Source organism: Saccopteryx leptura, chromosome X (genome assembly GCF_036850995.1).
Source record: "Saccopteryx leptura isolate mSacLep1 chromosome X, mSacLep1_pri_phased_curated, whole genome shotgun sequence".
In the NCBI taxonomy this organism is placed as follows: domain Eukaryota; kingdom Metazoa; phylum Chordata; class Mammalia; order Chiroptera; family Emballonuridae; genus Saccopteryx; species Saccopteryx leptura.
In genome coordinates, this window is record NC_089516.1 from 124873829 (window position 1) to 124888978 (window position 15150).

At 47.2% G+C, this 15150-nt stretch overlaps 1 protein-coding gene across 1 annotated transcript; it reads left to right on the plus strand.

The window, feature by feature from the left end:
- The first annotated feature begins 1458 nt into the window (after window positions 1-1458).
- RAB33A (RAB33A, member RAS oncogene family) lies at window positions 1459-14688 on the plus strand. The gene is made up of 2 exons (XM_066356431.1): window positions 1459-2232; window positions 14103-14688. Exons 1-2 carry the CDS (start codon window positions 1975-1977, stop codon window positions 14556-14558), a joined length of 714 nt encoding a protein of 237 aa, XP_066212528.1. The 5' UTR covers window positions 1459-1974; the 3' UTR covers window positions 14559-14688.
- Window positions 14689-15150: the final 462 nt, after the last annotated feature.

Consider the following 15150-nt stretch of genomic DNA (forward strand, 5'->3'; position numbering starts at 1 on the left):
CCCTGACCTTGGTGACATCAACAAATAACTCATATGTATGCCATTGGCATATATCAATATTACTCCTATGAAACGTGGGAGAACGGATACTTTTTTTTTTAAGTGAGAGGAAGAGAGATAGACAAACTTCCGCATGCGCCCTGACAGGGATACACCCAGCAACCCCAATCAGGGGCTGATGCTAGAATCAACTAAGCTACCCTCAGAGCCTGAGGGCGATGCTCAGAGCAAGTGAGCTATCTTCAGCGCCTGGCCAACGATGCTGGACAATGGAACCAATTGAGCCAATGGCTTCGAGAGGGGAGAGAAGGGGGAAGGGAGAGGGAGAGAAGCAGATGGTTACTTCTTCTGTGTGCCCTGACCAGGAATCGAACCCAGGACGTCCATACACCCAGCCGACGCTCTATCCACTGAGCCAGCCAGTGGGCCCAGACAGTCTTGAAAGCAAACGCAAAAGGGGTGCACTTTATTGTAGGTAAATTGTACCTCAGTAAAGCTATTTCCAACAAATTCTGAACCTGCAAATCACTTTCAGGAGAGGGAATACTGGTCTTAACCAAGATGTGTGATGCTTTGTAAGCTTGGGGAAGCTGCTCCCTAATACCATAAGAAAGTTCTGTTCATTTATCGTCTTCCAAGCATAATCTGGGTTTCTGGCAAATTAGACCCAACCACTTTTCTACATTCAGTTGCAGAGGGGTGAACTCTCCTAGGAGTTTTCAATTCCTTTTGAAACTCCACCATTCTGGAAGAACTTATAATTGTATGGAGGGCTCGGGAATGCAAGACATTGTGAGGTTTCCGTCTTTTCCCAAGATCCCTGCACTGGGCCTGGAATGGTTAATCCCGGAAACAAAGTCCCCTTTTGCTGGAGCTGTCACCACTAGCTCCCCCCTCCCCCTACCCACTGTATGGCCCTCTCCCGCGGCTGGCCTTCCCCATTGGCCAGCCAAACACAACCGACAGCAGCAGCCAATGGGAACTGCTCTCCTGAACATTCAGAGGATGGGTGCTCGTGGTGTGATGAGGGGAGGCTGACGCCTGGCACTCGCCCCCCTACATCAGGCAGGTCAGTGACAGAAACAGTAACTCCCCTACACACGCACACCAGTGTCCCCCGGCTCCCTCCTCTCTGCTGCGCGGCCCGCAGAACCCACAGCGTGCCTGGGCAGCGCCCTCCCGGCTCCTCCCTGGGGCTGGCGACTGCACCTGCTTCCTCAGTAAGACAGAACATCCCTTTATCCCCAGGCTTGGATGGGGCATGGAGGCGCTGCTCAGCTGCCCCCTGCTCTGGCTGTGGAAGCGGTGTCTCCGCCCCGCACTCCAACCCTGTCGTGTGGAGTAACGTCGCTCCGAGGCCAAAGTGCTCCGAGATGTCGTAGGGCGCAGCTCTTTGTCCTCCCCAGCTGTGCTCCGGACCCACTGATGCCCGCGCCCTCCAAGAAAGTGGGGGTGAGGAGCCTGCGACCTAGAAAATAAATGGGGGCAAGGAGAAAGGAAGACCTTTCCGGGGTGGTGTGTGCCGCTCTCCCCACCCCCGCCCCTTTCCTCCAGAGACTTCCTCCCTGCGGTGTGTCCCAGGGGTCCAGGCGGGGGAGGAACTAGGCTAAGACACAGAGGCGACTCGGGGCGCGCGTGGGGTCGCACGCCCGAGCGTCCCGTCTGAGGACACAGGCAGAAGATGAAGGCTCGCGGCTTGCTGTCTCTCTTCCATCTCTCATTCCCTGTCAGGCTTTTGTGCTGGTGCCTCAGAGCTGCGAGGAGGGTGGGCTGGAGGAAAGGAGGGGACCTGGGGCGAGAGGCACTCCCTGTACGCGTGCGCGCACGGTGCCGGCGCACGCACACACGCGCGGACTCACACGGACACGCACACACGCACAAAGCTCGCTTGCCTCGAGCGCACTAACGTGGCCGTTTTCTTTGTGTGGAGCCCTCGAGAGGGTTGGGGCCCCAGTCTGGTCCCGTCCCGGGGAGATGGCGCAGCCCATCCTGGGCCATGGGAGCCTGCAGCCTGCCTCGGCCGCTGGCCTGGCATCCCTGGAACTCGACTCGTCGCTGGACCAATACGTGCAGATTCGCATCTTCAAAATCATCGTGATTGGCGACTCCAACGTGGGCAAGACCTGCTTGACCTTCCGCTTCTGCGGCGGGACCTTCCCGGACAAGACTGAGGCCACCATCGGCGTGGACTTCAGGGAGAAGACCGTGGAAATTGAGGGCGAGAAGATCAAGGTGATCCAGACGGTCATAGCCAGGAAGGGTGGGCTTTGGGAGGGGGCCAAGCCTGAGACATCGCTGTAGCGGTTCTGAAGCGTCAGGCGCGTGGCTGGATTGCTGCTTGTTGAGCCGAAGACCCTTGGCGTTTCCTGACCCCCCTTTGCCTCTCTTTGGCTGCCCGGTTCCGACCTCACCCGTTTCTTAGGGCAGGCGGCAGTGGGTGCATTCCTGCCCTCTGCCTCTGCCAGACAGTTTCCTCCTAGAAAAGCATGTACGATCCCATCCTTGACCCTGAGCCAGAAGCAGCGGCACCTGTGGGCAGAAGGAAGTAGGAGGGAACCCCTTCCTAGTCTGTGAAATGGATCCCAAAGCAGTTAAATATCTTGAGGTCTCTTTTACTTCTTGGGTGCCAACAGGCTGCCAAAACCCCCTTTGGTTAAGCCTCAAGGCACAAGAGGGGATGAAAGGATGGAAATCCATAGAGAATTCCTGGTGATGGTTAACCTACGGCTGAAATGGGACAGGGGTGGAGTGGGGCGGTTCTGGCACCAAGTCAAGAACCCTTTTAAAAAATTGAGACAGGGTCACTCGCCAGCCCTTCATAATAGACAGAAGTCCCTCTCTTGGAACAATCCTCCCCAAATGGTCTCTTCTTTATTTGTCATTATTTGTCATTACACATTCTGTTCGTGTTGCCTTCAGCAGGCTTTCGGAAAAATGCAGAGCAACTTGGAAGTATCCTGCTGCTCCTTTCTCATTAGTTTAAGGAGCAGGCTAAGTCCAGATATTCTTGTCTGACCATGTGTACTCACTTTTGGTTCAGAAAAGGTGGAAACTCAATAGGACAGAAATATTTCAATGTGCAGAGGGTAGTGGGAAGGAGGACATGACAAGGGCAGCTTCATGTGTCAGGAGAGCAAAAAGGGTCAGGGTTATGGGTAGGAAAGTCACCTCAAAGGCGCTGGCCACTAAAGACCAACTCCACTGCACCCACAGCTGGCCTTTTCTGGAGCCCATGGACGGGCCCTGTCAGGTGAAGGTAAACCTCCCTCCTGCTGGTCAAAGAGCCAAAATGACCCCAAGGCCTGTCTTCAGAGTGATGTGGAGAGAAGGGCCCAGTAACTGGGGAGAATGGCAAAACACTGTAAACTCTGCAAGACTGACTCCTTGGTTATTAAAATGAACGTGTTTTAAAATGGCTTTGAAAGCCAGTCCCATGCGCAGGATGTGTCAGGAAGACGGGCAGCTCAGTCCTGGTCATGGAGAGCTTTTGAGAACAGCTGAGCCCCAGGGTCAGGAATATAGGGCACTGTTTTGAAATAGTGATTTTTTTCACACCTTGCATTTTGGGGGACTTGCTATATTTCCTTTTAATGTCAAAGGAGGTATTTTTATTTCTCCTTTCTCAAGGCCTTATGTTGACAGTTGCTTGGTTAGGGCTTTCTCTAGCGCAGCGGTTCTCAACCTGTGGGTCACGACCCCGGCGGGGGTTGAACGACCAAAACATAGGGGTCGCTTAAAGCCATCGGAAATACATATTTTATTTAAAAATGTATTGTATAATAAATATGTATTTTCCGATGGTTTTAGGCGACCCCTGTGTTTTGGTCGTTCGACCCCCGCCAGGGTCGCGACCCACAGGTTGAGAACCGCTGCTCTAGTATGTCTAGCTTCTTTAATGTAAGGTTGAAAGATTCTGGAATCTCTAAAGCAGGGGTCTCAAACTCGCGGCCCGCCGAACAATTTTGTGCGGCCCACAGACTAATCCACGAAGTTCAAAATATTTTGGTTAAAATTAAGTAAGCCTAGGGGCCTACTTGTATTTTTCATTTCTCTAGCATCCTAGCTAGATATTAGCTTAGTTAACAGCAGTTGTGATGTGAACTACAGTTTCTGGTCGTTTTGTGACACTGAGTAAACTGCATGTACGATTGTGCTTGTTGTACTGATTTTTTTTTTGTTTTCAACTGCAGTGAGAAAAGTGTTGCGTAACAGTTGCCTTTTGTAGACCTAGTGCGGCCCGCCGAACGGCTGTGATCTTGCTCTGCGGCCCACATGCTGAGTTGAGTTTGAGACCCCTGCTCTAAAGCATGCCTTAACAATCCAAAGTAGAAATATACATATGGATGTACTCTTAACCCTCAACACCCTTAAAATGTAATGCTAGTGCCTGTTTAAAATCAAGTGTCACATTGAGCCAGACAGCCCTCTGGATTTGAGAGAGGGGAAAGAGGTTAACCTGAAGTGTACACGGAGGGAAAGGGAAGTGCTGGGGGGCCGGGGAACAGGAAGGAGGAAGCTAGAAAATGGAAAATGAGTGCAAGATTGTCACCACCCAATGTCCTTGGGGAAATCTTTAGAAGATTCCTTTCCTTTCAACAGCCCAGTACTTTAGCCGAACTGAGTTTTACAGTTTCTGCCAAAGATACTGGACTTTTTCCCAGGGGGCAGAGCCTGTGACAGTATGACTCACTAGTAACAGAGCTGAGCAGGACAGCACTTGCAGAGAAGTGCTTAATACGGGCTTTTTAGGGGAAGATTATATTTCAAGAGGGCAAAACCTTGTGACACTATGACATGAAGGAGCTTTCTAAGGGAAGATTCTGGAGAATCTCAGGGTGGGGTGTAAGAGTGGGGAGATGGTGACCCTGAATTTTGTAAAGCTTCTGCGACCTCAGGGCCAAAGCCCGAGGGCGAAGAGCAGCATGTCTGTGGGAATATGGCAGGGCATGACAGCGAGCACATAATCTTTGTAGGAGATTTGGCCCCGCACTCCAGCTGGCCTGGAGTTTTTCAAGGAACAAGTATCAAAACCACACTAGGAAGCGACTGCTGAAGGCTTCTCCCTTTGGGGGAGGGAGACAAGTCTAGTGTGCCAGGCTGAGGTGGCCCTAGACCACAGCCAGTAACAGGAGGCTGTCAGGCTACAAAATGCCAGCTCTGAGAGGAGAGGGGAAAGAGAGCTCAGTGGGCTCTTCTCTCAGTCCCGGAGTGGGGTGTGGTCTCTGCTGGGCTGCCGCCCCGTGCCCCAGGGTAGCACATAACGTCACCCTCACCCTTGTAGGGGGATGACTAATTCAGCATATTTGGGACTACTCTCTTAATTACCAGGGCCATCCCTCAGGCTTTGAAAACCCTTCCCTTCACAACATTTATAATCCAGTGTTTCCATCGAGAAAAGCCTCCAATGAGTAGGCAATAATAATAACTCCTCCTTTTTTAATAAACAAAGAGTGCACTGCACATGCACTACCTTATTTGATCTTTCCAGCAGCTCTGTGAAATTAGGACTATTATCATTCCTGTTTCTAGATCTGATCCAAGTTAGAGATTAAATAACTCGCCCAGCCTGACCTGTGGTGACGCAGTGGATAGAGCATTGACTTGGAACACTGAGGTCACCGGTTCAAAACCCTGGGCTTGCCTGGTCAAGGCACATATGGGAGTTGATGCTTCCTGCTCTTCCCCCCTTCTCTCTCTCTCTATCTCTCCCTCTCTTCTCTAAAATGAATAAATAAAAATAATTTAAATAAATAAATAAATAAATAAATAAATAAATAAATAAATAACTCGCCCAAAGTTATATGGATCTGAGCTTCAGTCTTTGACCGTTGAGCCTAACTAAGCACTTCACCGTCTCAGTATCTTTCCTTACCTGTGACGGGCCGGAGTTTCAGCCAAGATTCAGAGCCCATGCTCTCTGCCACTGCACTCTACTGTAGGGGGCACTATCTGGCCTGGGAGGAGTGTGCACGGGGAGGTGGCATGCCAGGCAGCCAGCCTGATAGTCTATTCTAGGCCAGGGGTCCAAGGTTATAGTCCCAGGACTCAGGGTCCTTCAGGTTGTCTTTTAACTTCACCCCAGAAATTGAGCCGAGTACCTAGGTTTTTCTTTTTGCACCTTGACTGTCTCAACTTGGGCATGCGAGTCAGAGAATATTCAGAAATGGAAGGATCTTAGGGATTCTCTAATCCAATATCTTCATTTTACAGATAGGAAACTGAGGCTGAGAGAAAGAAAGTGACATGCCCAAGATCACACAGGGCCAGGCGTACAACTCAGGTCTTTTCATTTCCCTGCTGGCACTCTTTCCGTATCAGTCTCCACTCTGGGCTTGTCCTGTGGTTCCTGTGCCCCTGCAGGTGCCTGTGACAGAAGCGGAGAGGCATCAAACGGGAAAGCTGACCGGGGCCTTGGTGAAGGCACCTCCCAATCTCCAAAGAAAGGGTGGAGCTTCCCATAATGACCAGTAGGGGTCTGTCTCCTAAAGATTTAGCTAAATTATATTGAGCCTGTCTCAGAATAAAAGCTCTGGAAAATGCCAAATAAGAAGGTATGAGGGGTGAGATAAGGAGGTATTTGAGCCGTTCTTTGTAAATTCTCATGGGAGCACCCCCCCCCCGGCCTAGTTTGGTTTCTTACATGGGCTGGGCACCCTGTCAGCCCTAAGCCCTCCAGATCAGGCAAACTGCAGGTCAGCCATGGCTGTGGGCAGGTGCCAACCGGACTGTGGATATCTCTCCCTCTGCTGATCACTTGGAAAAACACCTTCCCGTGTTACAGTACTGAGTGGAGGGGTCTGAGCTCAGTGTTCCTTCAGAAGCTGCCTGCAGTCAGAATGACATGTCTTCCTTAGGGCTTCTGAGCTTCCATCTTCTGCCGGTTAGCTGAGTGGTTAATTCCCCGCCAGTGTGTGTTTCTCTGTCTGCCTTGCTTACTTGCTCTCTGTGAGTGAGTTTCCCTTTGTCGCTGTTCTCCTTGGCCAATCTCTAGGGAAGCCTTGGGTGTGTATCTTAGATGCAGATGCGGCAGTCTAGCTAGTTAAAAAAATGATTTGTTTTAAACTTTTCCCTTCATCTACTCGGGCACCCTCCAAAGGTTACAGAGGCACTTTTCTCCCTTTTTCCACTTCTACTCTCCCTAGCCGGCCTCCAACGAAAGGACATTCATGCCTCATCTTTAGAAAAGATGCCAGATAGATTCCTTGGGGAAAGAGAGAGATATCTGTGCCAACAATGAGCATGTGCAAGGGGCGGGGGGCTTGCTGAAGCGTTCTCAGGCAGTGGTAGCCCCAAGAAAATGGTTTCAAAGGCTAGATTTCTCTTTGGTAGCTCCCCACACTGTGCCCCGTGACCCTCCTCCAGCATCCCTGTCACTTTGGGCCTGCCTGCAGCCACCCAGGGCAGATTGCTGGCATTCCTCTCTCCTCCCCCTTCCCACTGACTGCCTCTGCCCTGGCTCTCCCTCCTCATCAAGAAGCCAAGCTTTCTGTGCTTTCCAGGATGAGAATCAACAGGGCCAAGGAGCAGCGCTACCAGGGCAGGGCTGATGGGTCTTCTGAGACAATGGCAGACACTAAGATTTGCAGAGCACTTTATATTTTTCTAAAGCTCTTTTTCATGTATTATTTCACTTGCCTAGTCATTTACTTAGCTACTAAGTGAAGGAGATAGAACACAGGTCTCCCAATTCCAAAGGTACTACTACATTTCAACAGTGCCTGCTCAATTACTTGTCAGGCCGGAGCTGATGGTGGAGATGTGGGTCCAGGGAGGATGGGAGAGTGTGCACTGGGCACTGTGCCACATACTTACAGGGAATGCGAATTCTCACAACATCACTACAGGATTGCTGTGGTTGTCCTCAGTTTCCAGAGGAGGACACTGAAGGTACAGTAAGTTGCTTACCTAAGGACATCTATTCGCACGTAATCGGGCTGATGTTTGCAGCTAAGTTGGTTTGACTCCATTATGCCCTGCTGTCCTTTGGAAAGAAAAGAGGGCCTGAGAAGCATGTATATGGTTAAGGGGCAGCTGTCACTTCCGGGCCACTGGGTGGACGCAATGCCAACAGGAAAGGGAAGGGAGGATGGGTGAGAAGAGTGCCAGCTGTAAAAGGGGACAGAGGTACTGTCACCACCTGGCAGGGTTCAAGTACTTATGAAGATGCTGATGGGAATAGGGACATCAAACCCCCACACCAACATGAGGTCATTGTGTGTCCAGTGAGCCTGACCTCTGTGTTCTTTCTTTGTGATGGTTCTTCTGATTTTCTGTTGTGAACAGCCTACTTCTTAGCCAACTTCTCACCACAAACAGGGGTGTGAAGAATTTAGGGTGGAGTTAGAAGGAGCGAGAATGGGAGCAATACAACCAGTTTAAGTTCTTTTTTTAAAAATTCATGTATTGAATTTAGAGAGGAAGAGAGAGACAGAAACATCAATTGGCTCCTGTGTGTGCCCTGACCAGGAATCATACCTACAAAGTTTGTGTATTGGGACGATGCTCTAAACCAACTGAGCTTTCTGGCCAGGGCTCCAGATTGAATTATGAGCCTCCAAATAAAAGCTTCAAGGCTTCTCATGGCATTGGAAAGGCAAAGCTTATCCATAGCAGAGAGGCCCCCCCACAGTTCTGGCAGCTTGGGTGCTGTACACAGTTTTGAAGCCAAAGAAAAGCCAAACAGCCAACCTACTCAGCCCCAAACACCTCGCACACTCCCACCGTGTTCTTGCTAGTGGCAGGTATTTTTAGAGTCCTGAGCTCATGTTGACAAAGCATCTGCCGCATGCCTGAGGTAAGAGTTAGGACTACCGGAGGTCTGCGGATATCAGGATATTCTTGGGCTATCTCTGCTCTCTTCCCACTGACCTCCATTTCTTTCCTGGCCTGCTCTCTCCTTCGTCCTGCTCAGAGCACCAGAGCAGGGAACAAATGGACATCTCTTCTGGCTCTGCTTGCTGAAGCAATCAGTCTTCGAGGACTTAGGTTTTTCTGCGTAACCAAAGTTGAATGCTCTCTCTTAAATCACCTTGGCAAGTACCTAGGATGCCAGACTGCATGTAGTTTTGGTGGCTCAGGCCAATCCTGCTTTTTTAATGATAACAGTGACGATAACAACCACAATGACGAGTGATCTGATGCAGAAAAGACTGCTTTCAGTTGAGCTGGAGAGATGCCAAAAGCACTGGGGAAACAACTAGAGAACAAACAAATACATTCTAAAGGATGTGCAGTAGAAACAAGTGCCTCACAAAAGAGAACTGAAGAGAAGTTGGGGAAGGTTTAAGAAGGTGGAGGCTGGAGGCACATCTTGAAGAATGGGTGAGATTTGGGTAGGGCAGTGAGGGGCAGCCGATCCTGTAGGGGAAGGGTGAGTGAGCAGGACCGAAGGTACAGACGAGGGAATGAACCGGGTGTAGGGAGTAGTTTGAGATGAGGTTGGATGAGGTCACATTATGGCAGACAAAAATTTCCATCTGGCCTGACCCGTGGTGGCACAATAGATAAAGCGTCGACCTGGAATGCTGAGGTGGCGGGTTCAGAACCCTGGGCTTGCCCAGTCAAGGCGCATACAGGAAGCAACTACTATGAGTCAATGCTTCCTGCTTCCCTGGCTTTCTCTCCTTCCCTCTTTCTCTCTCTAAAAATCAATAAGTAAAATATAAAAAAAAGAAAGTGTCATATTAAAAATAATTCCTTCTGGTGCCACATGTAGAGAGGAGGGCTAACATAATTTCCCAATGAGGATGATAACATGCTGATAAAAGCAGGGGTTTAGGAAGTCTAGTTTGAAAGCAGTATGCATGAAGCACTGGAGTGGAGAGAGACATCTAGAATCCAAAAGACTTCACTATAGTCCAGAAGTGAGGAGAGGCGAGTCTGGCCAAGGGACATGAAAACTGAAATACAACACCAGGTGGGTCTGAAGGTTGTGCCAAAAGCACACGGTGGCCATGTCCATAGAGGGGAGGAAGGGGAGCTAGACAATGAAAACTGATGTTCACAATGATGACTCTGGGGCCTTGTTAAGATCCTCACTCAGCAAGAGATTCAATTATATTTACTACAGGGGTCCCCAAATTTTTTACACAGGGGGCCAGTTCACTGTCCCTCAGACCGTTGGAGGGCTGGACTATAAAAAAAAAACAAAAACTATGAACAAATCCTTATGCACACTGCACATATCTTATTTTAAAGTAAAAAAACAAAACGGGAACAAATACAATATTTAAAATAAAGAACAAGTACATTTAAATCAACAAACTGACTAGTATTTCAATGGGAACTATGGGCCTGCTTTTGGCTAATGGGATGGTCAATGTGCTTCTCTCACTGACCACCAATGAAAGAGGTGCCCCTTCCGGAAGTGCGGCGGGGGGCCGGATAAATGGCCTCGGGGCCGCATGTGGCCGCAGGGGGCCCCATAGTTTGGGGACCCCTGATTCACTAGATTATACTGACTGACTGATAACCTCAAAAAAAGGCTAAACTTTGGTTTAAGAGCCATAGGAGTCATTTAGTGGCCATAATCAAATTTTCTTTGATAACTGAGAATTGTGTCGGGCCTTGGGACTATCTTTCTGAGTATGAATTTCTTTCGTTGAAGATTTTGGGTCTATAAAGGCACATAGATTGGGCTGAGTATGTGTTGGCTCCAGAGTGTACGTTGGGAGGTGTGACTTTGTATATGCTACTTATATCAGCATTTTTCCTTCCTAATTTGGCCTTTATCCCAACAGAGATGCAGTAAGCTAAAATACCTTTTATATAACAAAGAAGCTAATTTAAAATAAATTGAGCTAGCCTGACCCGTGGTGGCACAGTGGGTGGAGCATTGATTTGAAACACTGAGGTCACCAGTTTGAGACCCTGGTCAAGGCACATATACAGCAAGCTATCAATGAACAACTAAAGTGAAGCAACTATGAGTTGATATTTCTTACTCTACCTTCTCTCTGTAAAATCAATAAACAAATTCTTTAAAAAATTAAATGCAGCTAAAAGCTGAGATTTAAACACTATATTTGTTTTCTTTAAAACAGTCATCCAAAACTAAAGCCCCAAAACAAAGCGATAAATGCTTACAGCAGAAAATTTTGGGGAAAAAAACTAAATATATATTACCTATAGTCCTACTGCCTTTAAATAATCCTTAATGTCCTGGTGTATACACTTCCAGTCTTTATTATGTGTGTGACAATTTTTAATGCTTTTTTTTTAATTGGGGACATAGCATATGAAAAAATTCATTTCCTGCTTTCACTTATATTTTGTGCACATTTCTTCCATCATTTATTCTTTGAAAACATTTTTAGCGTGACCAATGGTGGCGCAGTGGATAGAGTGTAAATCTGGGACACTGAGGGCCCCAGTTTGAAACCCTAAGGTCGCTGCCTTGAGCTGGGGCTTGGCAGCTTGAGCGCCGGGTCACTGGCTTGATCCCAAGGTCGCTGGCTTGAGCCTAAGGTCGCTGTTTTTAGCAAGGAGTCACTGGTTAGGCTGGAGCCCCCAGTCAAGGCACATATGAGAAGCAATCAATAAACAACTAAAGGGATGCAACTATGAGTTGATGCTTTCTCTCCTCCCCCTTTCTCCCTCCCTTCCTGTCTCTCTCTCTCTAAAAGAAAATATAAAAGTTAAAAATTATAAAAAAAAAACCATTTTAATGACTACATAATAACCGTATTGATATATATCAGGTCTACCGGAAAGTTCTGTCCGTTTCTATCACAACAAGTTTCAACACGTAAGCACATGTTTATTTGGCGCATGTGTGCCTCTCTATTTTTATCACTTAATGTATACATACTGACGTAGCAAATTAACTAAAACAAAGTTGATTCACGTTAGTCTTATGTGTGAAGCGATAGTGTACCCATGGCTACTGATAAAGTTCATTTACGCCACTGTAATTTTTACGAATTTCAACAAGGAAGAAATGCTACAGAAGCATGTAGAAGTTTATTGAAAGTGTTTGGTGAAGGTACAGTTTCTGATAGGACATGCAGAAGATGGTTCGAAAAATTCAAAACAGGTGATTTCTACCTTTCTGATAAGCCACATTCTGGGCGACCATCTTTGATCGATGACGATGTTGTTAAGACCATGTTGGAGCAAGATCCTTTTCTGACAACATCGGAGTTCGCAGAAAGGCTTAATTCAGCTCAGCAAACCATTTCAGACCATATTCGGAAGATGGGATTGGTGTGGAAATATTCAAGATGGGTGCCACATGAATTAAGTCAGAAGAATTTGGATGATTGAGTCGTCATATGCACATCTCTGCTTGCTCGGAACAAAATCGAGCCCTTCTTGAACCGGATGGTAACTGGGGATGAAAAGTGGATTACCTACGAAAACATCGTAAGGAAAAGGGCATATTGTGAACCCGGAAAACCTAGCCCTTCCACCTCTAAACCAAATTTGACTCTGAATAAGAGAATGTTGTGTATATGGTGGGACATTCGAGGACCAATACATTATGAGCTTTTAAAATTGAACGAAAAGCTCAATTTGGAGAAGTATTGTCAGCAACTGGATAATTTAAAGACAGCAATCCAAGAAAAGAGGCCAGCGATGTTCAATAGGGAGAACATCATACTGCATCATGATAATGCCAGGCCACATGCTGCTTTGGGGACTCGTCAAAAAATTGCAGAACTAGGCTGGGAAATTCTGTCGCATCCACCATATTCCCTGGACTTAGCACCCTCTGACTATCACTTGTTTTTGTCCTTACAAAATTTTTTGAAGGGAAAAACATTAAAAAATGAAGAAGATATCAAACAAGCACTGGTTCAATTTTTCGCATCAAAAGATAAAACATTTTTCAAAAATGGGATATACAAATTGCCCTCACGCTGACAAGAAATCAATAATAATGGCAATTATATTATTTAATAAAGTTTATTGATGGTAAGAAAAATTTGTATTTTGTTTTATTCCAAAAACGGACAGAACTTTCTGGTAGACTGTATACATATACTATAGCTAATCCTTTCCTACTAAGCATTTAGGTTGTTTCCTGCTTTTTAAAATGTATAAATAACATGGTGATTAAGATCTTTGTACAGAATTTTGACTACATCTCTGCTATTTCTTTTGTATCACTTTTTTTTAAGTGAGAGGAGGGGAGCTAGTGAGACAGACTCCCACATGTGTCCCAACCAGGATCCATTGGGCAACCCCTCTTGGGCTGATGTTCGAATTAACTGGGCTACTTTTAGCACCTGAGGCTGATGCCCGGACCAACGAGCCACTCGCTGTGGGAGGGGACAAGAGAGAGAGAAGGGGGAGAGGGAAGGAGGGGATAGGCAGATGATCACTTCTCGTGTATGCCCTGACCAGGAATTGAACTCGGGATGTCCATATGCTGGGCTGACACTCTATCCATTGAGCCAGCAAGCCAGGGCCTATATAGATTTTTTTGAAGTGAGATTATAGGCTCAAAGAGTTTTGAACATTTTTAAGGTTCTTGATAATATTGCCAAATTGCCCTCAGAAAAGTTGATCAATGTACATCCCAGTTTTTCAAGTAAAAACCTTAAGATTTTTCAACTCAAGATTTTCAACTAAAAATCTTAAGAGAAACTGTATAAACCCTAAAAGAAAGTTTCTCTACATTTTTATAAGTCCATTCTGTGAACCTGTCAAAGAACCACTTCCTGTGTCAGGTCTTATCACCTCGGTTTTTGGTGGCAGAGACAGAGAGAGTCAGAGAGAGGGATAGATAGGGACAGACAGGCAGGAAGGGAGAGAGATGAGAAACATCAATTCTTCATTGCAGTTCCTTAGTTGTTCATTGATTGATTTCTCATATGTGCCTTGACCAGGGGCTACAGCAGACCGAGTGACCCCTTGCTTGAGCCAGTGACCTTGGGCTCAAGCTGGTGAGCCTTGCTCCAAGCCGATGAGCCCGCACTCAAGCTGGCGACCTCAGGGTCTCAAACCCGGGTCCTCCGTGTCCCCGTCCAATGCTCTATCCATTGTGCCACCGCCTGGTCAGGCATCAGCTCGGTTTTATAATGTCACAGAACCATGTTTTCTCTTCTCTATTCATGTTTCCTTTTTTGACTCCAAGCATGGGTTTTTGTATCTTCCAGGTCCAGGTATGGGACACAGCAGGTCAAGAGCGCTTCCGCAAAAGTATGGTTGAGCATTACTACCGCAATGTGCATGCAGTGGTCTTCGTCTATGATGTCACCAAGATGACATCCTTCACCAATCTCAAAATGTGGATCCAAGAATGCAATGGGCATGCTGTGCCCCCGCTAGTCCCCAAAGTGCTTGTGGGCAACAAGTGTGACTTGAGAGAACAGATCCAGGTGCCCTCCAACTTAGCCCTGAAATTTGCTGATGCCCACAACATGCTCTTGTTTGAGACATCAGCCAAGGACCCCAAAGAGAGCCAGAACGTGGAGTCAATTTTCATGTGCCTGGCTTGCCAACTGAAGGCACAGAAATCGCTGCTCTATCGTGATACTGAGAGGCAGCAGGGGAAGGTGCAGAAACTGGAGTTCCCACAGGAAGCTAACAGTAAAACTTCCTGTCCCTGTTGAAACCAAATCGTGTAAATACAAGATCAATTATCACTGGAGTTTCTTCCTTCCCTTTTTTCTGTGCCTGCATAATGCTGACACCTGCTTGTTTCCATACAAATTGATATTCAAATAAAATTTGTATAGATTATCACATGCCTTCATGTCTTGTTTTCCTCTGAGAAGACATTTTTTATTGTGATGAGTAGAGGAGGCAGCTTGCCCTACTCGAGTAATATGCCTATGCTAGGGCACACTCCCTATCAGCCTTCTATGCCACCTAAAGATCTTATCTTCTGTCCTGACCAGATAGCTTGGTTGGCTAGAGCATTGTGCTGAAGCTCAGAGGTTGTCAGTTCAATCCCCAGTCAGGGCACATACAGAAACAGATCAATGTTCCTGTCATCTCTGTCTGTCTCTCTCTTCTTTCCTCTCTCTCTAAAATCAATAAAACAAACATTACAAAAATTAAAAAAAGAAAAAGATCTGAGTCACTTCTTCAGGACTAATTCATTGTCTCATACGGTGTCATAAGTGGGCAGAAATGCCCAGAGGGTGTGGGATACAGGCCAGATATGTTTTACTGGAGTGCCCATGCAGGCAGCAGGACAGA

Bases quoted from the DNA above. Each gene is read 5' to 3' on its own strand.
- RAB33A (XM_066356431.1), top strand. From the start codon at position 1,975: ATGGCGCAGCCCATCCTGGGCCATGGGAGCCTGCAGCCTGCCTCGGCC. The intron at 2,233-14,102 runs GTGATCCAGACG...TGTATCTTCCAG, and splicing joins TTGAGGGCGAGAAGATCAAG to GTCCAGGTATGGGACACAGC.